This window comes from Scyliorhinus torazame, chromosome 24, assembly GCF_047496885.1.
Source record: "Scyliorhinus torazame isolate Kashiwa2021f chromosome 24, sScyTor2.1, whole genome shotgun sequence".
Taxonomy (NCBI): Eukaryota; Metazoa; Chordata; class Chondrichthyes; order Carcharhiniformes; family Scyliorhinidae; genus Scyliorhinus; species Scyliorhinus torazame.
The window spans coordinates 6978982-7004511 of NC_092730.1; the positions used below are offsets into that span (position 1 = coordinate 6978982).

Below are 25530 nucleotides of genomic sequence, written 5' to 3' on the forward strand. Positions count from 1 at the left end.
CGAGATGGTCTCCCGAGAACACTGCACACATTTTGTGTTTGTTTGAAAGGATACAGCTCTTCAAGTGTGTTCAGGTCGTGCATGGCTGGCCGGTTGTTCTGCCTGGCTGTTGCCGGGCGAGTCTTATTGGTTCTTTTGCTAAGGATCTGCCAAAAGAAAACATTTCTAGGGTGAGGTGGAGGCAGAATTGAGAATAATACCCAGCTGGCTGTCTTAATGGATGAAATTCCAAGCAAAATTACTTCGATTCTCTGTTAACCACTCTGGAGATGGTGATCTGTGACCTGCGAGTGTCTTTGGGGCACGATTCAGGAGCGTTTATAACAACGACGACGCCCGGTTAAGGGAACAAACGTGAATATTTAACCTCACGCTGGCCACGTGGTTCAAAGGTCATGGAGAGCAACCTCACCTCTATGCCCCGACATATCTCCCATGCCATCATTGCTGAGCGGTCAGTGCTCCGACATCCACACCACTAGGCTGCACAAGTGACCATGCGACCGGCACAGATCCCAGCCCCGGGTCACAGTCCGAGTGGAGTTTGCACATTCTCCCCACTCCCCGTGGGAGCGAGTCCCACATTCTCCCCACTCCCCGTGGGAACGAGTAACACATTCTCCCCACTCCCCGTGGGAGCGAGTCCCACATTCTCCCCACTCCCCGTGGGAGCGAGTCCCACATTCTCCCCACTCCCCGTGGGAGCGAGTCCCACATTCTCCCCACTCCCCGTGGGAGCGAGTCCCACATTCTCCCCACTCCCCGTGGGAGCGAGTAACACATTCTCCCCACTCCCCGTGGGAGCGAGTCCCACATTCTCCCCACTCCCCGTGGGAGCGAGTCCCACATTCTCCCCACTCCCCGTGGGAGCGAGTCCCACATTCTCCCCACTCCCCGTGGGAGCGAGTCCCACATTCTCCCCACTCCCCGTGGGAGCGAGTCCCACATTCTCCCCACTCCCCGTGGGAGCGAGTCCCACATTCTCCCCACTCCCCGTGGGAGCGAGTCCCAACATTCTCCCCACTCCCCGTGGGAGCGAGTCCCACATTCTCCCCACTCCCCGTGGGAGCGAGTCCCACATTCTCCCCACTCCCCATGGGAGCGAGTCCCACATTCTCCCCACTCCCCGTGGGAAGCGAGTCCCACATTCTCCCCACTCCCCGTGGGAGCGAGTCCCATATTCTCCCCACTCCCCGTGGGAGGGAGTCCCACATTCTCCCCACTCCCCGTGGGAGGGAGTCCCACATTCTCCCCCACTCCCCGTGGGAGCGAGTCCCACATTCTCCCCACTCCCCGTGGGAGCGAGTCCCACATTCTCCCCACTCCCCGTGGAAGCGAGTCCCACATTCTCCCCACTCCCCGTGGGAGCGAGTCCCACATTCTCCCCACTCCCCGTGGGAGCGAGTCCCACATTCTCCCCACTCCCCGTGGGAGCGAGTCCCACATTCTCCCCACTCCCCGTGGGAGCGAGTCCCACATTCTCCCCACTCCCCGTGGGAGCGAGTCCCACATTCCCCCCACTCCCCGTGGGAACGAGTCCCACATTCTCCCCACTCCCCGTGGGAGCGAGTCCCACATTCTCCCCACTCCCCGTGGGAGCGAGTCCCACATTCTCCCCACTCCCCGTGGGAGCGAGTCCCACATTCTCCCCACTCCCCGTGGGAGCGAGTAACACATTCTCCCCACTCCCCGTGGGAGCGAGTCCCACATTCTCCCCACTCCCCGTGGGAGCGAGTCCCACATTCTCCCCACTCCCCGTGGGAGCGAGTCCCACATTCTCCCCACTCCCCGTGGGAGCGAGTCCCACATTCTCCCCACTCCCCGTGGGAGCGAGTCCCACATTCTCCCCACTCCCCGTGGGAGCGAGTCCCACATTCTCCCCACTCCCCGTGGGAGCGAGTCCCACATTCTCCCCACTCCCCGTGGGAGCGAGTCCCACATTCTCCCCACTCCCCGTGGGAGCGAGTCCCACATTCTCCCCACTCCCCATGGGAGCGAGTCCCACATTCTCCCCACTCCCCGTGGGAAGCGAGTCCCACATTCTCCCCACTCCCCGTGGGAGCGAGTCCCATATTCTCCCCACTCCCCGTGGGACGGAGTCCCACATTCTCCCCACTCCCCGTGGGAGCGAGTCCCACATTCTCCCCACTCCCCGTGGGAGCGAGTCCCACATTCTCCCCACTCCCCGTGGGAGCGAGTCCCACATTCTCCCCACTCCCCGTGGGAGCGAGTCCCACATTCTCCCCACTCCCCGTGGGAGCGAGTCCCACATTCTCCCCACTCCCCGTGGGAGCGAGTCCCACATTCTCCCCACTCCCCGTGGGAGCGAGTCCCACATTCTCCCCACTCCCCGTGGGAAGCGAGTCCCACATTCTCCCCACTCCCCGTGGGAGCGAGTCCCATATTCTCCCCACTCCCCGTGGGAGGGAGTCCCACATTCTCCCCACTCCCCGTGGGAGCGAGTCCCACATTCTCCCCCACTCCCCGTGGGAGCGAGTCCCACATTCTCCCCACTCCCCGTGGGAGCGAGTCCCACATTCTCCCCACTCCCCGTGGAAGCGAGTCCCACATTCTCCCCACTCCCCGTGGGAGCGAGTCCCACATTCTCCCCACTCCCCGTGGGAGCGAGTCCCACATTCTCCCCACTCCCTGTGGGAGCGAGTCCCACATTCTCCCCACTCCCCGTGGGAGCGAGTCCCACATTCTCCCCACTCCCCGTGGGAGCGAGTCCCACATTCTCCCCACTCCCGGTGGGAGCGAGTCCCACATTCTCCCCACACCCCGTGGGAAGCGAGTCCCACATTCTCTCCACTCCCCGTGGGAGCGAGTCCCACATTCTCTCCACTCCCCGTGGGAGCGAGTCCCACATTCCCCCCACTCCCCGTGGGAACGAGTCCCACATTCTCCCCACTCCCCATGGGAGCGAGTCCCACATTCTCCCCACTCCCCGTGGGAGCGAGTCCCACATTCCCCCCACTCCCCGTGGGAGCGAGTCCCACATTCTCCCCACTCCCCGTGGGAGCGAGTCCCACATTCTCCCCACTCCCCGTGGGAGCTTGTCCCACATTCTCCCCACTCCCCGTGGGAGCGAGTCCCACATTCCCCCCACTCCCCGTGGGAGCGAGTCCCACATTCTCCCCACTCCCCGTGGGAGCGAGTCCCACATTCTCCCCACTCCCCGTGGGAGCGAGTCCCACATTCTCCCCACTCCCCGTGGGAGCGAGTCCCACATTCTCCCCACTCCCCGTGGGAGCGAGTCCCACATTCTCCCCACTCCCCATGACAGCGAGTCCCACATTCCCCCCACTCCCCATGACAGCGAGTCCCACATTCTCCCCACTCCCCATGGGAGCGAGTCCCACATTCTCCCCACTCCCCATGGGAGCGAGTCCCACATTCCCTTCCCCACTCTCTGGGTTAAATAAGGTTCTCCTGAAATCCCGACTGGATTTAATAGTCACCATCTTATTTTGTTGGGATCCTAGTTCTGTTCAAAGTGGGGGAGAATGTTGACCCTATCGATACCCCCTTCATCATTTTGAAGACCTCAGTCAGGGTCACATTGAATCCCAAAAGTACCATTCGGCCCATCGAGACAGCACCGACCCTCGGCACCCGAACCAGGCATCCACCCGATCCCTGTGACCCCTTTTAACCTGCACATCATTGGACAGCGGGAGGAAACCGGAGCACCCGGAGGAGACCCACGCAGACTCCGCACAGACGGACACCCGAGGCTGGAATTGAACCCGTTTCCCTGGCTCGCTGAGGCAGCAGTGCTAACCACTGTGCCATCCCTTCATCCTTCTCTTTTGAGAGAGCAGAGGCCTGGACTCTTCAACGTTTCCTATTTTTGTTTACTTTAAAAAAAATTTTTTTTAGAGTACCCAATTCATTTTTTTCCCAATTAAGGGGCAATTTAGCGTGTTCAATCCTCCTGCCCTGCACATCTTTGGGCTGTGGGGGTGAAACCCACGCAGACACGGGGAGACTGTGCAAACTCCACACAGACAGTGACCCAGAGCCGGGATCGAACCTGTAACCTCGGCGCCGTGAGGCATCAGGGCTAACCCACTGCGCCACCGTGCTGCCCCTCTTCAACCTTTCCTGATCGTTACAAGCTCTCAGTTATGGTAAATCCTATTTGCCCTCTCTCCAGTGCTTCTATGTTCACAGAGCTCCGGGTGTCAGACTTTCCAACCACATTACCTCATGTTCAAAAATCTCCACATTGTCCGTATTAAGGCCAATGCCACCTCGTGTTGAGCTGAATGCAAACCACTCGTTCACAATGACTTCTTCCTTCAAACGATACGCTATGCAGTGCTCCAACACTACAAAAAAAAAGTACAGCTTGTTTCAAACACAGGAACAGCACAACTTGGCAAAGTCCCCAACCCCATCTCCCCTCCACACAAATGCCAGAGTGCTCAGTAACCACCCTCAACCCCACAAACGCAGCTATTCAACCATACAGGCCTCACCACAAAGGCCAGACCTCCCCGCCCAACAAACGGGGACAGGGAACCTGATCAAAGTCGGGGAGGGCTGCACTATCAGAGAGTCAGTACTGAGGGAGTGCCGCACTGTCAGAGGGTCAGTACTGAGGGAGAGCCGCACTGTCAGAGGGTCAGTACTGAGGGAGTGCTGCACTGTCAGAGGGTCAGTACTGATGGACTGCCGCACTGTCAGAGGGTCAGTACTGAGGGAGTGCTGCACTGTCAGAGAGTCAGTACTGAGGGAGTGCTGCACTGTCAGAGGGTCAGTACTGAGGGAGTGCCGCACTGTCAGAGGGTCAGTACTGAGGGAGTGCTGCACTGTCAGAGAGTCAGTACTGAGGGAGTGCCGCACTGTCAGAGGGTCAGTACTGAGGGAGTGCTGCACTATCAGAGAGTCAGTACTGAGGGAGTGCTGCACTGTCAGAGAGTCAGTACTGAGGGAGTGCTGCACTGTCAGAGAGTCAGTACTGAGGGAGTGCTGCACTGTCTGAGAGTCAGTACTGAGGGAGTGCTGCACTGTCAGAGGGTCAGTACTGAGGGAGTGCTGCACTATCAGAGAGTCAGTACTGAGGGAGTGCTGCACTGTCAGAGAGTCAGTACTGAGGGAGTGCTGCACTGTCAGAGAGTCAGTACTGAGGGAGTGCTGCACTGTCAGAGAGTCAGTACTGAGGGAGTGCCGCACTGTCAGAGGTTCACTACTGAGGGAGTGCCGCACTGTCAGAGGGTCAGTACTGAGGGAGTGCCGCACTGTCAGAGGGTCAGTACTGAGGGAGTGCCGCACTGTCAGAGGGTTAGTACTGAGGGAGTGCCGCACTGTCAGAGGGTCTGTACTGAGGGAGTGCCACACTGTCAAAGGGTCAGGACTGAGGGAGTGCCGCATCGTCAGAGGGTCTGTACTGAGGGAGTGCCACACTGTCAGAGCGTCAGTGCTGAGGGATTGCCGCACTGTCAGAGGGTCAGTACTGAGGGAGCGCCGCACCGTCAGAGGGTCAGTGCTGAGGGAGTGCTGCACTGTCAGAGGGTCAGTACTGAGGGAGTGCCGCACTGTCAGAGGGTCAGTACTGAGGGAGTGCCGCACTGTCAGAGGGTCAGTACTGAGGGAGTGCCGCACTGTCAGAGGGTCAGTACTGAGGGATTGCTGCACTGTCAGAGGGTCAGTACTGAGGGAGCGCCGCACTGTCAGAGGGTCAGTACTGAGGGAGTGCTGCACTGTCAGAGGGTCAGTACTGAGGGAGCGCCGCACTGTCAGTGGGTCAGTACTGAGGGAGTGCCGCACTGTCAGAGTCAGTACTAAGGGAGTGCTGCACTGTCAGAGCGTCAGTACTGCACTGTCAGAGGGTCAGTACTGAGGGAGCGCCGCACTGTCAGAGGGTCAGTACTGAGGTAGTGCTGCACTGTCTGAGGGTCAGTACTGAGGGAGGGCCGACTGTCAGAGGGTCAGTACTGAGGGAGTGCTGCACTGTCAGAGTGTCAGTGCTGAGGGATTGCCGCACTGTCAGAGGGTCAGTACTGAGGGAGTGCCGCACTGTCAGAGGGTCAGAACTGAGGGAGTGCCGCACAGTCAGAGGGTCAGTACTGAGGGAGTGCTGCACTGTCAGAGGGTCAGTACTGAGGGAGCGCCGCACTGTCAGAGGGTCAGTACTGAGGGAGTGCTGCACTGTCAGAGGGTCATTACTGAGGGAGTGCTGCACTGTCAAGAGGGTCAGTACTGAGGGAGCGCTGCACTGTCAAGAGGGTCAGTACTGAGGGAGTGTCGCACTGTCAGAGGGTCAGTATTGAGGGAGTGCTGCACTGTCAGAGGGTCAGTACTGAGGGAGTGCTGCACTGTCAGAGGGTCAGTACTGAGGGAGCGCCACACTGTCAGAGGGTCAGTACTGAGGGAGTGCCGCACTGTCAGAGGGTCAGTACTGAGGGAGTGCCGCACTGTCAGAGGGTCAGTACTGAGGGAGTGCCGCACTGTCAGAGGGTCAGTACTGAGGGAGTGCCGCACTGTAAGAGGGTCAGTACTGAGGGAGTGCTGCACTGTGGGAAGTGCCGTATTTTAGGGATCGAGGCTCCATCTGCCCTCTCGAGAGGGTGTAAGAGATTCCACGGCCATCATTGGAAGATGGAGTTGAGGGGGGGGGGGGGGGGGGGGGGGGGGGGAAGGGGTCTCGTCGGTGTCCTGAGGACAATGTTTGTCCCTCGATCAACATTACTGAAAACAGGTGATCTGGGCCATTGTCACATTGCTGTGTGTGGGATCCTGCTGTGCTTTTGCCCAATGCTCTTCACGATCTAGTCCTCATGTAGTTGCTGGATGATGTAGGCGCGATATAAATGTTATTTCTATATGGAGATTAGTGAATGAGGTGGGGCAGGAATTGAAAATCCCCCCCACCCAAACACACAGACTCCCTGTACCAGGGTCAGTGAGTTTGTCACTGAGTTAACAGTCACTAAGTTAATGGTTAAATGTCACGGAGTTACAGTCTGATGATGAGTTACTGAGTTCCAGTGTAGTTAATGCATTATCAGTCGGTTAAATGAGTTAGTATAGTTAATGGGTTTACAGTCTGGTTGATGTGTTACAGTCTAGTTAATGAGTCAACTGTCTAGTTAATGAGTTACAGTCTAGTTAATGGGCTAACAGTCTGTTTAATGAGATAACAGTCTAGTTAATGAGTTACAGTCTAGTTAATGGTTCACAGTCTGGTTAATGAGATAACTGTCTAGTTACTGGTTAACAGTTTAGTTAATGAGTTACAGTCTAGTTAATGGTTCACAGTCTGGTTAATGAGAAAACTGTCTAGTTAATGGTTAACGGTCTGGTTAGTGTGTTAACAGTATGGTTAGTGTCTCCCCGGGACTCACGTTTCTCCAGGACACTCTGATCCTCAACAACCAGGTCGAACGTTTCCAGCTCGGAGACGATATTCTCCACACTCGCCGGCATCTCCCAGCCGGATCCCCTCAGGGAGCTCGTCCCTCAACTCACTCTGATCCCTCAACTCACTGATCCCTCAACTCACTCTGATCCCTCAACTCACTGATCCCTCAACTCACTCTGGTCCCTCAACACACCGGTCCCTCAACTCACTGGTCCCTCAACTCACTGATCCCTCAACTCACTCTGGTCCCTCAACTCACTGATCCCTCAACTCACTGATCCCTCAACTCACTCTGGTCCCTCAACTCACTGATCCCTCAACTCACTGATCCCTCAACTCACTGATCCCTCAACTCACCGGTCCCTCAACTCACTCTGATCCCTCAACTCACTGGTCCCTCAACTCACTGGTCCCACAACTCACTGGTCCCTCAACTCACTGATCCCTCAACTCACTCTGGTCCCTCAACTCACTGGTCCCTCAACTCACTGATCCCTCAACTCACTCTGGTCCCTCAACTCACTCTGATCCCTCAACTCACTGATCCCTCAACTCACTCTGGTCCCTCAACTCACTGATCCCTCAACTCACTGATCCCTCAACTCACTGATCCCTCAACTCACCGATCCCTCAACTCACTGATCCCTCAACTCACTGATCCCTCAACTCACCGGTCCCTCAACTCACTCTGATCCCTCAACTCACTGGTCCCTCAACTCACTGGTCCCACAACTCACTGGTCCCTCAACTCACTGATCCCTCAACTCACTCTGGTCCCTCAACTCACTGGTCCCTCAACTCACTGATCCCTCAACTCACTCTGATCCCTCAACTCACTCTGATCCCTCAACTCACTGGTCCCTCAACTCACTGATCCCTCAACTCACTCTCATCCCTCAACTCACTCTGATCCCTCAACTCACTGGTCCCTCAACTCACTGAACCCTCAACTCCCTCTGATCCCTCAACTCACTGATCCCTCAACTCACTGATCCCTCAACTCACTGGTCCCTCAACTCACTGATCCCTCAACTCACTGAACCCTCAACTCACTGATCCCTCAACTCACTCTGATCCCTCAACTCACTCTGATCCCTCAACTCACTGGTCCCTCAACTCACTGATCCCTCAACTCACTCTGATCCCTCAACTCACTGATCCCTCAACTCACTCTGATCCCTCAACTCACTCTGATCCCTCAACTCACTCTGATCCCTCAACTCACTGATCCCTCAACTCACTCTGATCCCTCAACTCACTGATCCCTCAACTCCCTCTGATCCCTCAACTCACTGATCCCTCAACTCCCTCTGATCCCTCAACTCACTGGTCCCTCAACTCACTGAACCCTCAACTCCCTCTGATCCCTCAACTCACTGATCCCTCAACTCACTGATCCCTCAACTCACTGGTCCCTCAACTCACTGATCCCTCAACTCACTGAACCCTCAACTCACTGATCCCTCAACTCACTCTGATCCCTCAACTCACTCTGATCCCTCAACTCACTGGTCCCTCAACTCACTGATCCCTCAACTCACTCTGATCCCTCAACTCACTGATCCCTCAACTCACTCTGATCCCTCAACTCACTCTGATCCCTCAACTCACTCTGATCCCTCAACTCACTGATCCCTCAACTCACTCTGATCCCTCAACTCACTGATCCCTCAACTCCCTCTGATCCCTCAACTCACTGATCCCTCAACTCACTGAACCCTCAACTCACTGGTCCCTCAACTCACTGATCCCTCAACTCACTGAACCCTCAACTCACTGGTCCCTCAACTCACTCTCATCCCTCAACTCCCTCTGATCCCTCAACTCACTGGTCCCTCAACTCACTGATCCCTCAACTCACTGAACCCTCAACTCACTGGTCCCTCAATTGATTTAGACCCTCAATCACTCTGAACCCTCAACTCCCTCTGATCCCTCAACTCCCTCTGATCCCTCAACTCACTGGTCCCTCAACTCACTGATCCCTCAACTCACTGAACCCTCAACTCACTGGTCCCTCAATTGATTTAGACCCTCAATCACTCTGAACCCTCAACTCACTCTGATCCCTCAACTCACTGATCCCTCAACTCACTCTGATCCCTCAACTCACTGATCCCTCAACTCACTGAACCCTCAACTCCCTGGTCCCTCAATTGATTTAGACCCTCAATCACTCTGAACCCTCAACCTGCTGCCCGCTGGGGACGGGCGAACGATCCAATTCTCCCGCGCCAGCAACCTCCCTCCCACCAGCCGCTCCTCCTATAGCCCGGCGGCCATCGCGCCGCTGGTCCTCCAAGAGACCGGCGTCCATCGCGCCGTTGGTCCTCCGACCAGTTCGCTCTGCGAGCCGCTGGTCCTCCGGCAGACAGGCGTCCATCGCGCCTCTGGTCCTCCGGCCGGCTCGCTCCGACCGCCCCTACCGGCCGGGAGGGGCAGCGACAGCCTGACCATCAATTCGGACAGAATGCCCACAGCGCAGGCCATCCGGCCCCTCCAGTCCGCGCCCGCCCCTGGGATGAGCAACCCACTTCATTGTCTTCAAAGGTCTCAATGCAAACTCCCAAGAGATTAATGAAGAACTTTGATTCCAACAGTGACCAATAGAAACTTTGATAATGAACCAATAAAAAAAAGTTAAATGGAGTGGCCATGAAAACTGTCCCTTAGTGTCCAAAGATGTACAGGTCAGGTGGACTGGCCATGCTAAATTGTCCCTTAGTGTCCAAAGATGTACAGGTCAGGTGGACTGGCCATGCTAAATTGTCCCTTAGTGTCCAAAGATGTACAGGTCAGGTGGACTGGCCGTGCTAAATTGCCCTTAGTGTCCAAAGATGTACAGGTCAGGTGGACTGGCCGTGCTAAATTGTCCCTTAGTGTCCAAAGATGTACAGGTCAGGTGGACTGGCCGTGCTAAATTGTCCCTTAGTGTCCAAAGATGTACAGGTCAGGTGGACTGGCCGTGCTAAATTGTCCCTTAGAGTCCAAAGATGTACAGGTTAGGTGGACTGGCCGTGCTAAATTGTCCCTTAGTGTCCAAAGATGTGCAGGTTGGGTGGACTGGTCGTGCTAAATTGTCCCTTAGTGTCCAAAGATGTGCGGGTTGGGTGGATGGCCGTGTTAAATTGTCCCTTCGTGTCCAAAGATGTGCGGGTTAGGTGGATTGGCCGTGTTAAATTGTCCCTTCGTGTCCAAAGATGTGCGGGTTAGGTGGATGGCCGTGTTAAATTGTCCCTTCGTGTCCAAAGATGTGTGGGTTGGGTGGATTGGCCGTGTTAAATTGTCCCTTTGTGTCCAAAGATGTGCGGGTTGGGTGGATTGGCCATGTTAAATTGTCCCTTCGTGTGCAAAGATGTGCGGGTTAGGTGGATTGGCCGTGTTAAATTGTCCCTTTGTGTCCAAAGATGTGCGGGTTGGGTGGATTGGCCATGTTAAATTGTCCCTTCGTGTCCAAAGATGTACACGTTGGGTGAGGTTCCGGGGATGGGGCGGGGGTGGTCTTTCAGAGGGTGGGTGTGGACTCGATGGGCTGAATGGCCTCCTGCTCTGTATGGATTCCCCTCATAACCTGATGAGCAATGAGCTAATTGAGTGAATTTTAGGGGCTCAATGGCCTCTTCCCATATCCAATAATTCACTGAGTCTCCATGATACTGGCGAGTAAGGTATGACGCCCCAATATCCTCCCTCATTATTGTAACCATACATTGTAACTGTCCAACTGTCCGGGGAGACGAGGAACCGCACTCAGTTCTGGGTCGAACATCGTCCATTGCGGCAGTCCCTCGACGGCTGGCACAGACGAATCGCGCTGACCCAAGGTCGACTGATTTCCTCCACTGGGATCTCGTCACCCATCTGCTCATCTCCTTTGTCCTCGGTCTTTTCCTCGCCCTGGACCTGACTGCTTGTCCCCAGGCACCCCGGCGAGAAATTCCCAAGCATGGAATCAAATCCCGGTCAGCTTGAGGTCTCACTTGCACACGTCCATGTTCGGCAGAAGAACTATACAATGGAGAACTAAAAACTGTTTCAGGGAAGGGGCCGGAGGTTTGGAGGGGGTGTGAGGAAAACCTTTTTCACCCAGAGTGTGGCTGGAGTCTGGAACTCGCTGCCTGAAAGGTTGGTGGAGGGGTGGGGGGGCGGACTCTCACATTTAACAAGTATTTAGGTGAGCATTTGAAATGCCAGAGCGTACAAGGATTCGGATCGAGTGCTGGAAAATGGGATTACAAAAGATAGGTGCTTGATGGCCAGCAGAGAGCCCATGGGCCAAAGGACCTCTTTCTACGCTGTAAAATTCAACGACTCTATGGGTATCTACCCTAAAACTCCAGCCAGAATCCCTGTACCCTCTTGTTTGAGTTGCACTTGCCAGCTCTCCTCATGGCACAGATACTTCCACTGACCCAGATGGCTGTGTGTTTGAGTCTCAGAGTCAGAGTTGTTCAGGTGAGATGGTGAGCTGTCCTCTCGCGTGGATGTAACAGTTGTAATGACTGCTATCACCGGTGTCCCTCAGACTAACCATCATTGAAAAAGCTGATGATCTGATTATCAGATTGCTGTTCCTGGGATCCTGCTGTGCACAAACTGGATGCCACTCTTCCACCAGTGACTGCTTCACTTCAAACTGGACGCCGTTGGCTGCAAAGACCCGTGCTGAGGTGGTGGAAGGGGCTGGCGAAATGGCAGTGCCTGCTTTCCCGGCTGCCTGCAGTGGGAGCTCACCCTTCCCAAACACAGACTGGGATCTGAGGAGCAGGTGGTGGGAATTCGGAAGCCCGAAGATATGGGATGTGACTGATAAACCCGTCACCGGGGGGGAGGGGGACTGAGAACGATGACTCCAAGCGTGGAATAGTCGTAGCCACTGACACCCGGAAAACATCATGGCTATGAGAGTTGTCCGCAAGAGGACTGGGAGGGTCTTGGACCATCTGGAGGACAGGGAGGTCGCAATGAGTGTATAATGAGGTCCTCATACGTTCCCTATTTCCTCCACAGAAACCTATCCTTTGCAACTGAGTTCTGTCTGCTCCTTGACCGTATCTCCCTCTCAACTGATGCTGAGTAGATCCAGTGTTTCCTGCTTTTAAACCCAGCTGGATGCCAGCCCACCTGCCCAGTCCACGAACTGGGGCCCAGCAACGTTGGGGATCCCACAGGCTGGGGGAGTGGGGGCTGGCAGGCGCTGAAAGCAGCAGCGTGTGTGTGAATGAGGAGAGACTGTAAATGGAGATGAAGCTGGAGCCTGGAATGTGTGTTCCCATGGAGATCCCCAGGCGGATTTTCAGCGTCATGCTCCTGATTTCCTTCTCGCTCTCTCAGCTTCACGGCTATGTGAGAGAGACAGAGAGAGAGAGAGAGAGGGAGGGAGAGGATTCATCTGCAGGTAAGAATGGGGGGAGGTGGGGAGGGGCGAATGAAAAGCTGAAAGCCTTCAGGAGAAAGAGTCAGAGTTTTACTGAGAAGGGGTTTAGAGGATCAGCTGGAATTTCAATCACCCTGTGTGAGTCTGCAATGGAGCCAGTTCACGGGGAGAGCAGGCTGTCTCCAGGTAAGGACCCATTTCAGTGAGGAAAGCCCTGACTCCCACAGCAATCGCAATCCCATTTTCTAACATCCCCTCTCTTGTGAAAAGCCATGTGTCAAAGGCTGCCCTCAAATAATGCAGCACTGGGATTGTAACCTTCCCTTCAATGTGATTCCAGATCCCATTCTGGATAAATCCCCCCCCCCCCCCCTTCTCCGTATTGGGAAGGGGGATTGTTCTTCACGTGTCCTCACCGGTATTTGTTAAGGTCATGGGTTCACAGTTCACCTGCTGACAGAGCCGAAAGGAGATGAAAATTCCTTGCATTTTTCTATAATCCCTATCACTGGATCTTGGAGGTGACCCTGGAGATGGGCTGGGAGAGCATCGTGCAACCTGCTAACTGGCCCATATCGAACCAAGAATAAATAATCATTGTCACTTACTTATTGCTATGTGGACTGCCCTTTACAGCTGAAAGCACGTTCAGTTCAAAACAACACCATTTATCCAGCATCTTTAAGGTCACAAAACCTCCCCAAGGGGCTTCTGGGGGACGTCAGACAGCCAGACTGTGACCCCGAGCCACTTGGGGAGATATTAGGGTCAGGAGACCAAAAACTCAGTCAAAGAGAGAGAGAGAGAGAGACAGAGAGAGACAGAGACAGACACAGAGAGAGACAGAGACAGACAGAGAGAGAGAGACAGAGAGAGAGACAGAGACAGAGACAGACACAGAGAGAGACAGAGACAGAGACAGAAAGAGAGAGAGAGACAAAGAGAGAGACAGAGAAAGAGAGAGAGACAGAGAGAGAGACAGAGAGAGAGACAGAGACAGAGAAAGAGAGACCGGGACAGAGAGAGAGAGACAGAGAGAGAGGCGAAGGGGTTTAGGGAGGGGATTCCGGAGCTCAGGCCCCCCCCAGGGAGCTGAAGACACGGCCGCCAACGGCGGAGGGATGGGAATGGGGGGGATGGTCAAGAGGCCGGAATTGGAGGAGCGCAGAGATCTCGGAGGGTTGTAGGGGCTGGAGGAGGTTAGAGAGATAGGGAGGGGTGTAGGGGCTGGAGGTGGTTACAGAGATAGGGAGGGGTGTAGGGGCTGGAGGAGGTTACAGAGATAGGGAGGGTTTAGGGGCTGGAGGAGGTTACAGAGATAGGGAGGGTTGTAGGGGCTGGAGGAGGTTACAGAGATAGGGAGGGTTTAGGGGCTGAAGGATGTTACAGAGATAGGGAGAGTTGTAGGGGCTGGAGAAGGTTACAGAGATAGGTAGGGTGTAGGGGCTGGGGGAGGTTACAGAGATAGGGAGGGTTGTCGGGGTTGGAGGAGGTTACAGAGATAGGGAGGGTTGTAGGGACTGGAGGAGGTTACAGAGAAAGGGAGGGTTGTAGGGACTGGAGGAGGTTACAGAGATAGGGGGGGTTGTAGGGACTGGAGGAGGTTACAGAGATAGGGAGGGTTGTAGGGGCTGGAGGAGGTTACAGAGATAGGGAGGGTGTAGGGGCTGGGGGAGGTTACAGAGATAGGGAGGGTTGTCGGGGTTGGAGGAGGTTACAGAGATAGGGGGGGTTGTAGGGACTGGAGGAGGTTACAGAGATAGGGAGGGTTGTAGGGACTGGAGGAGGTTACAGAGTAGGGGGGGTTGTAGGGACTGGAGGAGGTTACAGAGAGAGGGGGGTTGTAGGGGCTGGAAGAGGTTACAGAGATGGGGAGGGTTGTCGGGGCTGGGGAGGTTACAGAGATAGGGAGGGTTGTAGGGACTGGAGGAGGTTACAGAGATAGGGAGGGTTGTAGGGACTGGAGGAGGTTACAGAGATAGGGAGGGTTGTAGGGACTGGAGGAGGTTACAGAGATAGGGAGGGTTGTAGGGACTGGAGGAGGTTACAGAGATAGGGAGGGTTGTAGGGGCTGGAGGAGGTTACAGAGATAGGGAGGGTTGTAGGGACTGGAGGAGGTTACAGAGATAGGGAGGGTTGTAGGGACTGGAGGAGGTTACAGAGATAGGGAGGGTTGTAGGGACTGGAGGAGGTTACAGAGATAGGGAGGGTTGTAGGGACTGGAGGAGGTTACAGAGATGGGGAGGGTTGTAGGGGCTGGAGGAGGTTACAGAGATAGGGAGGGGTGTAGGGACTGGAGGAGGTTACAGAGATAGGGAGGGTTGTAGGGACTGGAGGAGGTTACAGAGATATGAAATTAAATGATAAATGAAAATCACTTATTGTCACAAGTCGGCTTCAAATGAAGTTACTGTGAAAAGCCCCTAGTCACCACATTCCGCCGCCTGTTCAGGGAGCCTGGTACGGGAAGATAGGAAGGGTTATAGGGGCTGGGGGAGGATACAGGGATAGGGAGGGGTGTATATTAACAGACTGTACACGATGGGGTGATATATGACAAGACTGTATATAATGGGGTGATATATGATGAGACTGTATATAATGGGGTGATATATGACCAGACTATATATGATGGGGTGATATGGAGTCACAGAGGTTTACAGCATGGAAACAGGCCGCTCGACCCAACCTGTCCACCCCGCCCAGTTTCTACCACTAAGCCAGTCCCAAATACCCACATGTATGACCACACTGTATATAATGGTGTGACATATGAACACACTATATAATGGGGTGATAGATGATGACACTGTATATAATGGAATTATATATGATGACACTGTATATAATGGGGTGATATATGATGACACTGTATATAATGGGGTGATATATGATGACACTGTATATAATGGGGTGACATATGAACACACTTTATATAATAGGGTCATATATGACCATACTATATAATGGGTAATATATGATCACACTGTATATAATGGGGTGACATATGAACACACTATATAATGGGGTGATATATGATGACACTGTATATAATGGAATGATATATGACCACACTGTATAGAATGGGGTGATATAAGATCACACTGTATATAATGGGGTGATATATGATGACACTGTATATAATGGGGTGATATATGAACACACTGTATATAATAGGGTCATATATGACCATACTATATAATCGGTAATATATGATCACACTGTATATAATGGGGTGATATATGACCACACTGTATATAATGGGGCGATGAATGATGACACAGTATATAATGGGGTGATATATGACGACACTATATAATGGGGTGATATATGACCACACTGTTTATAATGGGGTGATATATGACCACACTGTATATAATGGGTTGATAAATGACCACACTGTATATAATGGGGTGATATATGACCACACTGTTTATAATGGGGTGATACATGACCATACTGTTTATAATGGAATGATATATGACCACACTGTATATAATGGGGTGATATATGATGACACTGTATATAATGGGGTGATATATGACCACACTGTTTATAATGGGGTGATATATGACCACACTGTTTATAATGAGGTGATATATGACCACACTATATAATGGGGTGATATATGACCACACTGTATATAATGGGTCGATAAATGACCACACTGTTTATAATGGGGTGATATATGACCACACTATATATAATGGGGTGATGTATGACCACACTGTATATAATGGGTCGATAAATGACCACACTGTATATAATGGGTTGATAAATGACCACACTGTTTATAATGGGTCGATAAATGACCACAGTTTATAATGGGGTGATATATGACCACACTATATAATGGGGTGATAGGTGACCACTGTTTATAATGGGTTGATATATGACCACACTGTTTATAATGGGGTGATAGATGACCACTGTATATAATGGGGTGATATATGACCACACTGTTTATAATGGGGTGATATATGACCACACTGTTTATAATGGGGTGATAGATGACCACTGTATATAATGGGGTGATATATGACCACACTGTATATAATGGGGTGATATATGACCACACTGTATATAATAGGCTGATATATGACCACACTGTATATACTGGGGTGATATATGACCACACTGTATATACTGGGGTGATATATGACCACACTGTTTATAATGGGGTGATAGATGACCACTGTATATAATGGGGTGATATATGACCACACTGTTTATAATGGGGTGATATATGACCACACTGTTTATAATGGGGTGATATATGACCACACTATATAATGGAGTGATAGATGACCACTGTTTATAATGGGTTGATATATGACCACACTGTTTATAATAGGGTGATAGATGACCACTGTATATAATGGGGTGATATATGACCACACTGTTTATAATGGGGTGATATATGACCACAGTTTATAATGGGGTGATAGATGACCACTGTATATAATGGGGTGATATATGACCACACTGTTTATAATGGAGTGATATATGACCACACTGTATATAATGGGGTGATATATGACCACACTGTATATAATGAGTCGATATATGACCACACTGTTTATAATGGGGTGATATATGACCACACTGTATATAATGGGTCGATATATGACCACACTGTATATAATGGGGTGATATATTACCACACTGTATATACTGGGGTGATATATGACCACACTGTATATAATGGGGTGATATATGACCACACTGTATATAATGGGTCGATATATGACCACACTGTATATAATGGGTCGATGTATGAACACACTGTATATAATGGGGTGATATATGACCACACTGTATATACTGGGGTGATATATGACCACACTGTATATAATTGGGTGATATATGACCACACTGTATATAATGGGTCGATATATGACCACACTGTATATAATGGGTCGATATATGACCACACTGTTTATAATGGGTCGATATATGACCACACTGTATATAATGGGGTGATATATGACCACACTGTATATAATGGGGTGATATATGACCACACTGTATATAATGGGGTGATATATGACCACACTGTATATAATGGGTCGATATATGACCACACTGTATATAATGGGTCAATATATGACCACACTGTATATAATGGGTCGATATATGACCACACTGTTTATAATGGGGTGATATATGACCACACTGTATATAATGGGGTGATATATGACCACACTGTATATAATGGGTCAATATATGACCACACTGTATATAATGGGTCGATATATGACCACACTGTATATAATGGGGTGATATATGACCACACTGTATATACTGGGGTGATATATGACCACACTGTATATAATGGGGTGATATATGACCACACTGTATATAATGGGTCGATATATGACCACACTGTATATAATGGGTCGATATATGACCACACTGTATATAATGGGTCGATATATGACCACACTGTATATAATGGGGTGATATATGACCACACTGTATATACTGGGGTGATATATGACCACACTGTATATAATGGGGTGATAGATGACCACTGTATATAATGGGGTGATAGATGACCACTGTATATACTGGGGTGATATATGACCACACTGTTTATAATGGGGTGATATATGACCACACTGTATATAATGGGTCGATATATGACCACACTGTATATAATGGGTCGATATATGACCACACTGTATATAATGGGGTGATATATGACCACACTGTATATAATGGGTTGATAAATGACCACACTGTATATAATGGGGTGATATATGACCACACTGTTTATAATGAGGTGATATATGACCACACTGTTTATAATGGGGTGATGTATGACCACACTGTATATAATGGGTCGATATATGACCACACTGTATATAATGGGTCGATATATGACCACACTGTATATAATGGGTCGATATATGACCACACTGTATATAATGGGTCGATATATGACCACACTGTATATAATGGGGTGATATATGACCACACTGTATATAATGGGTTGATAAATGACCACACTGTATATAATGGGGTGATATATGACCACACTGTTTATAATGAGGTGATATATGACCACACTGTTTATAATGGGGTGATGTATGACCACACTGTATATAATGGGTCGATATATGACCACACTGTATATAATGGGTCGATATATGACCACACTGTATATAATATTGTGGATTTAGGTGAATGTGGGTGGAATCCCGCTCTCTGTCCTTCAGTCTGATTTGTGATCTGCCCCAGGATTTGCCCCTAGTTGTCTCGGACTGTGTCCTACTCCTGATCAGACTGTCTTTCCCTCATTATGCTATGTGTCTGATTGACAGAGGTGCTGTGTGATTGTACCTTTGGGTTTATTAAGAGCAGTGTGCAGTGGTTGAATCTCTAATTAGGCTATAATTCTGAGCTATTCCTGGAGACTTGGTGACCCTAGGTCCCGCACAGGCCCAGATGGTGACACTGTGAGAAAGCTTGGTGCTTTACCTTGCGAGCTGTGATTCAGGAACAGACGGCCTGGGGTCAGGGGAGGTGTTGAGTTACCAGCTATTGACGTTTTGGCAGTGGGGTGGCGTTCTGCTCCTGGGGCGAGCTGGGGGCTGGGTGAATCTGACTGTACGCACCTCTCATACCAAACAATTAAACCCAGCCACCTGCTCAAATTCTAACTGTGCCGCATCCCACAGCGGGAGCGCCACAGAAGAGAATTGTAAAATCTCTCTTCAGCGTTCAAATAAAATTGCAATGAATGGCCGTAACGTGGAGCAGCTGGAGAAGCTGAGATTATTCTCCTTACAGCAGAGGAGGTGAGGAGGGAGATTACGGTCTTGACTTCTTCCTAAAACGACATCACTAAAAACAGATGATCTGGGTCAGTCTCACATTCCTGTGTGTGGGATCTTGCTGTGCGTCAATTGGCATCACAACAGTGACCTCACTTCAAAAATAACTCCCTCATTGTGAGTGAGACACTTTGGAACGTCCCGAGGGGTGGGGTGAGAGATGGTTTATGAACACTTGTCTCTTTGTTTTCCTTAGGGGCTGACTCGTGACCTTCAGCCGCCTGGCCCGCTGAGGAAAATGGAGGGAAGGTGGCTCCAGATGGGACAGAGGGCCGGGAGCCCAGCCCCCTGCCCGGGGAATGAGTCGGACTGCAGCTGCTGTAAACACCAGGCGAGGGGGGATGAGGAGCTCACAAACCTCAACTGGCTTCATGAGAATAAGAACCTGCTGACGGCCATGAGCTTGGCAGGGCAGGCCCCGGCGGCTTCACAGGCCCCTCAGGTCAAAGAGACCCCACTCTCCCCCTCACAGACTCCCCACGAGCCTCAGGAAGTAGCCAAGCCCCCCTACTCCTTCAACTGCCTGATCTTCATGGCCATCGAGGGCTCGCCTGCCCAATGTCTGCCAGTGAAGGAGATTTACAAATGGATTCTGGAACATTACCCATACTTCCAGCAGGCGCCCGTGGGCTGGAAGAACTCGGTGAGGCACAACTTGTCCCTCAACAGGTGCTTCAAGAGAGTGGAGAAAGACGGGAGGGAGGTGAGGAACATGGCCTGTGGGAAATCAAAGGAGCGAGCGACTGGAGGTGGCTGACGGAGGATTGGGGGGGAGTGAGAGAGGATTGGAGGGGAGTGAGGGAGGATGGGGGGGAGTGAGGGAGGATTGGAGGGGGAATGAGAGAGGATTGGAGGGGACTGAGGGAGGGTTGGGGGGGAGTGAGGGAGGATTGGAGGGGAGTGAGGGAGGATGGGGGGGAGTGAGGGAGGATTGGAGGGGGAATGAGAGAGGATTGGAGGGGAGTGAGGGAGGATTGGAGTGTAGTGAGGGAGGATTGGAGGGGAGTGAGGGAGGATTGGAGGGGACTGAGGGAGGGTTGGGGGGGAGTGAGGGAGGATTGGAGGGGAGTGAGGGAGGATGGGGGGGAGTGAGGGAGGATTGGAGGGGGAATGAGAGAGGATTGGAGGGGAGTGAGGGAGGATTGGAGTGTAGTGAGGGAGGATTGGAGGGGAGTGAGGGAGGATTGGAGGGGAGTGAGGGAGGATTGGAGGGGAGTGAGAGAGGATTGGGGGGAGTGAGGGAGGATTGGAGGGGAGTGAGGGAGGATTGTGGGAGAGTGAGAGAGGATTGGAGAGGAGTGTGGGAGGATTGGAGGGGACTGAGGGAGGGTTGGGGGGGAGTGAGGGAGGATTGGAGGGGAGTGAGGGAGGATGTGGGGGAGTGAGGGAGGATTGGAGGGGGAATGAGAGAGGATTGGAGGGGAGTGAGGGAGGATTGGAGGGGAGTGAGAGAGGATTGGGGGGAGTGAGGGAGGATTGGAGGGGAGTGAGGGAGGATTGGAGAGGAGTGAGGGAGGATTGGGGGGAGTGAGGGAGGATTGGAGGGGAGTGAGGGTGGATTGTGGGAGAGTGAAAGAGGATTGGAGAGGAGTGTGGGAGGATTGGAGGGGACTGAGGGAGGGTTGGGGGGGAGTGAGGGAGGATTGGAGGGGAGTGAGGGAGGATGGGGGGGAGTGAGGGAGGATTGGAGGGGGAATGAGACAGGATTGGAGGGGAGTGATTGAGGATTGGAGGGGAGTGAGAGAGGATTGGGGGGAGTGAGGGAGGATTGGAGGGGAGTGAGGGAGGATTGGAGAGGAGTGAGGGAGGATTGGAGGGGAGTGAGGGAGGATTGGAGGGGAGTGAGAGAGGATTGGGGGGAGTGAGGGAGGATTGGAGGGGAGTGAGGGAGGATTGGAGAGGAGTGAGGGAGGATTGGAGGGGAGTGAGGGAGGGTTGGGGGGGAGTGAGGGAGGATTGGAGGGGAGTGAGGGAGGATGGGGGGGAGTGAGGGAGGATTGGAGGGGGAATGAGAGAGGATTGGAGGGGAGTGAGGGAGGATTGGAGGGGAGTGAGGGAGGATTGGAGGGGAGTGTGGGAGGATTGGAGGGCAGTGAGGGAGGATTGGAGGGGAGTGAGGGAGGATTGGAGGGGAACGAGGGAGGATTGGAGGGGAGTGAGGGAGGATTGGAGGGGAGTGACAGAGGATTGGGGGGAGTGAGGGAGGATTGGAGGGGAGTGAGGGAGGATTGGAGAGGAGTGAGGGAGGATTGGAGGGGAGTGAGGGAGGATTGGGGGGGAGTGAGGGAGGATTGGAGGGGAGTGAGGGAGGATTGGGGGGAGTGAGGGAGGATTGGAGGGGAGTGAGGGAGGATTGGAGGGGAGTGAGAGAGGATTGGAGGGGAGATAGGGAGGATTGGAGGGGAGTGAGGGAGGATTGGAGGGGAGTGAGGGAGGATTGGAGGGGAGTGAGGGAGGATTGGAGGGGGGTGAGAGAGGATTGGGGGGAGTGAGGGAGGATTGGGGGGGAGTGAGGGAGGATTGGAGGGGAGTGAGGGAGGATTGGAGTGGAGTGAGGGAGGATTGGAGGAGAATGAGGGAGGATTGGAGGGGGGAAGGGAGGATTGTGAGGGAGGATTGGAGGGAGTGAGGGTGGATTGGAGGGGAGTGAGGGAGGATTGGAGGGGAATGAGGGAGGATTGGAGGGGTATGAGGGAGGATTAGGTGGGAATGAGGTAGGATTGGAGGGAAGTGAGGGAGGATTGGAGGGGACTGAGGGAGGATTGGAGGGGAGTGAGGGAGGATTGGGGGGAGTGAGGGAGGATTGGAGGGGAGGAAGGGAGGATTGGAGGGAAATGAGGGAGGATTGGAGGGGAATGAGGGATGATTGGGTGGGAATGAGGGAGGATTGGAGGGGAGTGAGGGAGGATTGGAGGGGACTGAGGGAGGATTGGAGGGGAATGAGGGCGGATTGGAGGGGAGTGAGGGAGGATTGGAGGGGAGTGTGGGAGGATTGGAGGGCAGTGAGGGAGGATTGGAGGAGAGTGAGGGAGGATTGGAGGGGAGTGAGGGAGGATTGGAGGGGAGTGAGGGAGGATTGGAGGGGAGTGAGGGAGGATTGAGGGGAGTGAGGGAGGATTGAGGGGAGTGAGGGAGGATTGGAGGGGAGTGAGGGAGGATTGGAGAGGAGTGTGGGAGGATTGGAGGGGAGTGAGGGAGGATTGGGGGGAGTGAGGGAGGATTGGAGGGGAGTGAGGGAGGATTGGAGGGGAGTGAGGGAGGATTGGAGGGGAGTGAGAGAGGATTGGAGGGGAGATAGGGAGGATTGGAGGGGAGTGAGGGAGGATTGGTGGGGAGTGAGGGAGGATTGGAGGGGAGTGAGGGAGGATTGGAGGGGAGTGAGGGAGGATTGGAGGGGGGTGAGAGAGGATTGGGGGGGAGTGAGGAAGAATTGGGGGGGAGTGAGGGAGGATTGGAGGGGAGTGAGGGAGGATTGGAGTGGAGTGAGGGAGGATTGGAGGGGAATGAGGGAGGATTGGAGGGGAGTGAGGGAGGATTGGGGGGGAGTGAGAGAGTATTGGAGGGGGGAAGGGAGGATTGTGGGGGAGTGAGGGAGGATTGAAGGGAGTGAGGGCGGATTGGAGGGGAGTGAGGGAGGATTGGAGGGGAATGAGGGAGGATTGGAGGGGAATGAGGGAGGATTAGGTGGGAATGAGGGAGGATTGGAGAGAAGTGAGGGAGGATTGGAGGGGACTGGGGGAGGATTGGAGGGGAGTGAGGGAGGATTGGGGGGGGAGTGAGGGAGGATTGGAGGGGAGGATTGGAGGGGAATGAGGGAGGATTGGAGGGGAATGAGGGAGGATTGGGTGGGAATGAGGGAGGATTGGAGGGGAGTGAGGGAGGGTTGGAGGGGACTGAGGGAGGATTGGAGGGGAATGAGGGAGGATTGGAGGGGAATGAGGGAGGATTGGAGGGGAGTGAGGGAGGATTGGAGTAGAGTAAGGGAGGATTGGAGGGGAATGAGGGAGGATTGGAGGGGAGTGAGGGAGGATTGGAGGGGAGTGAGGGAGGATTGGGGGGAGTGAGGGAGGATTGGAGGGGGGAAGGGAGGATTGTGGGGGAGTGAGGGAGGATTGGAGGGAGTGAGGGTGGTTGGAGGGGAGTGAGGGAGGATTGGAGGGGAATGAGGGAGGATTGGAGGGGAATGAGGGAGGATTAGGTGGGAATGAGGGAGGATTGGAGGGAAGTGAGGGAGGATTGGTGGGGACTGAGGGAGGATTGGAGGGGAGTGAGGGAGGATTGGGGGGGAGTGAGGGAGGATTGGAGGCGAGGAAGGGAGGATTGGAGGGGAATGAGGGAGGATTGGAGGGGAATGAGGGAGGATTGGGTGGGAATGAGGGAGGATTGGGTGGGAATGAGGGAGGATTGGAGGGGAGTGAGGGTGGATTGGAGGGGCGTGAGGGAGGATTGGAGGGGAATGAGGGAGGATTGGAGGGGAATAAGGGAGGATAGGAGTGGAGTGAGGGAGGATTGGAGGGGAGTGAGGGAGGATTGGGGGGGAATGAGCGAGGATTGGAGGGGAGTGAGGGAGGATTGGAGGGGAATGAGGGAGGATTAGAGGGGAGTGTGGGAGGATTGGAGGGGAGTGAGGGAGGATTGGAGGGGAGTGAGGGAGGATTGGAGGGGAGTGTGGGAGGATTGGAGGGGAGTGAGGGAGGATTGGAGGAGAGTGAGCGAGGATTGGAGGGGAACGAGGGAGGATTGGAGGGGAGTGAGGGAGGATTGGGAGTGAATGAGGGAGGATTGGAGGGGAGTGAGGGAGGATTGGAGGGGAGTGAGGGAGGATTGGAGGGGAGTGAGGGAGGATTGGAGGGGAATGAGGGAGGATTGGGGGGTAGTGAGGGAGGATTGGAGGGCAGTGAGGGAGGATTGGGGGGGAGTGAGGGAGGATTGGAGGGGAGTGAGGGAGGATTGGAGGGGAGTGAGAGAGGATTGGAGGGAGTGAGGGAGGATTGGGGGGGAGTGAGGGAGGATTGGAGGGGAATGAGGGAGGATTGGAGGGGAGTGAGGGAGGATTCGGGGGGAGTGAGGGAGGATTGGAGGGGAGGAAGTGAGGATTGGGGGGGAGTGAGGGAGGATTGGAGGAAGTGAGGGAGGATTGGAGGGAAGTGAGGGAGGATTGGAGGGGAATGAGGGAGGATTGGAGGGGAATGAGGGAGGTTTGGAGGGGAATGAGGGAGGATTGGGTGGGAATGAGGGAGGATTGGAGGGGAGTGAGGGAGGATTGGAGGGGACTGAGGGAGGATTGGAGGGGACTGAGGGAGGATTGGAGGGGAATGAATGGAGGATTGGAGGGGAATGAGGGAGGATTGGAGGGAGTGAGGGAGGATTGGAGTGCAGTGAGGGAGGATTGGAGGGGAATGAGGGAGGATTGGAAGGGAGTGAGGGCGGATTGGAGGGGAGTGAGGGAGGATTGGAGGGGAATGAGGGAGGATTGGAGGGGAATGAGGGAGGATTGGAGAGGAGTGAGGGAGGATTGGAGGGAGTGAGGGAGGATTGGGGGAATGAGCGAGGATTGGAGGGGAGTGAGGGAGGATTGGAGGGGAGTGAGGGAGGATTGGAGGGGAGTGAGGGAGGATTGGAGAGGAGTGAGGGAGGATTGGAGGGGAGTGTGGGAGGATTGGAGGGGAGTGAGGGAGGATTGGAGGGGAGTGAGGGAGGATTGGAGGGGAACGAGGGAGGATTGGAGGGAAGTGAGGGAGGATTGGGGGTGAATGAGGGAGGATTGGAGGGGAGTGAGTAAGGATTGGAGGGGAGTGAGGGAGGATTGGAGGGGAGTGAGGGAGGATTGGGGGAATGAGGGAGGATTGGAGGGGAGTGAGGGCGGATTGGAGGGGAGTGAAGGAGGATTGGAGGGGAATGACGGAGGATTGGAGGGGAGTGAGGGAGGATTGGAGGGGAGTGAG

The 25530-nt window shown here is 53.5% G+C and overlaps 2 protein-coding genes across 5 annotated transcripts in view; one reads left to right on the forward strand and one right to left on the reverse strand.

The window, feature by feature from the left end:
- pola2 (polymerase (DNA directed), alpha 2) overlaps window positions 1-11439 on the reverse strand; it is a 67360-nt gene extending 55921 nt beyond the window's left edge. Inside the window, exons 1-3 of one of the 2 annotated variants that reach the window (XM_072489301.1) lie at window positions 11079-11439; window positions 4210-4334; window positions 55-146 (exon numbers count right to left, since the gene is read on the reverse strand). In XM_072489301.1, coding sequence (XP_072345402.1) covers window positions 55-146; window positions 4210-4334; window positions 11079-11238 — 377 coding nt within the window. In that variant the 5' untranslated portion in view covers window positions 11239-11439. Of the gene's footprint in view, window positions 1-54; window positions 147-4209; window positions 4335-7352; window positions 9632-11078 lie in introns of those variants that run through there. The other variant, XM_072489302.1, reaches the window with a different exon arrangement.
- Window positions 11440-12426: 987 nt separating this feature from the next.
- Window positions 12427-25530, forward strand: part of LOC140399845 (forkhead box protein N3-like) — a 39503-nt gene continuing 26399 nt past the window's right edge. The window contains exons 1-2 of one of the 3 annotated variants that reach the window (XM_072489305.1): window positions 12427-12767; window positions 19782-20228. In XM_072489305.1, the coding sequence (XP_072345406.1) occupies window positions 19824-20228 (405 nt within the window). In that variant the 5' untranslated portion in view covers window positions 12427-12767; window positions 19782-19823. The other 2 variants (XM_072489303.1, XM_072489304.1) reach the window with 2 other exon arrangements.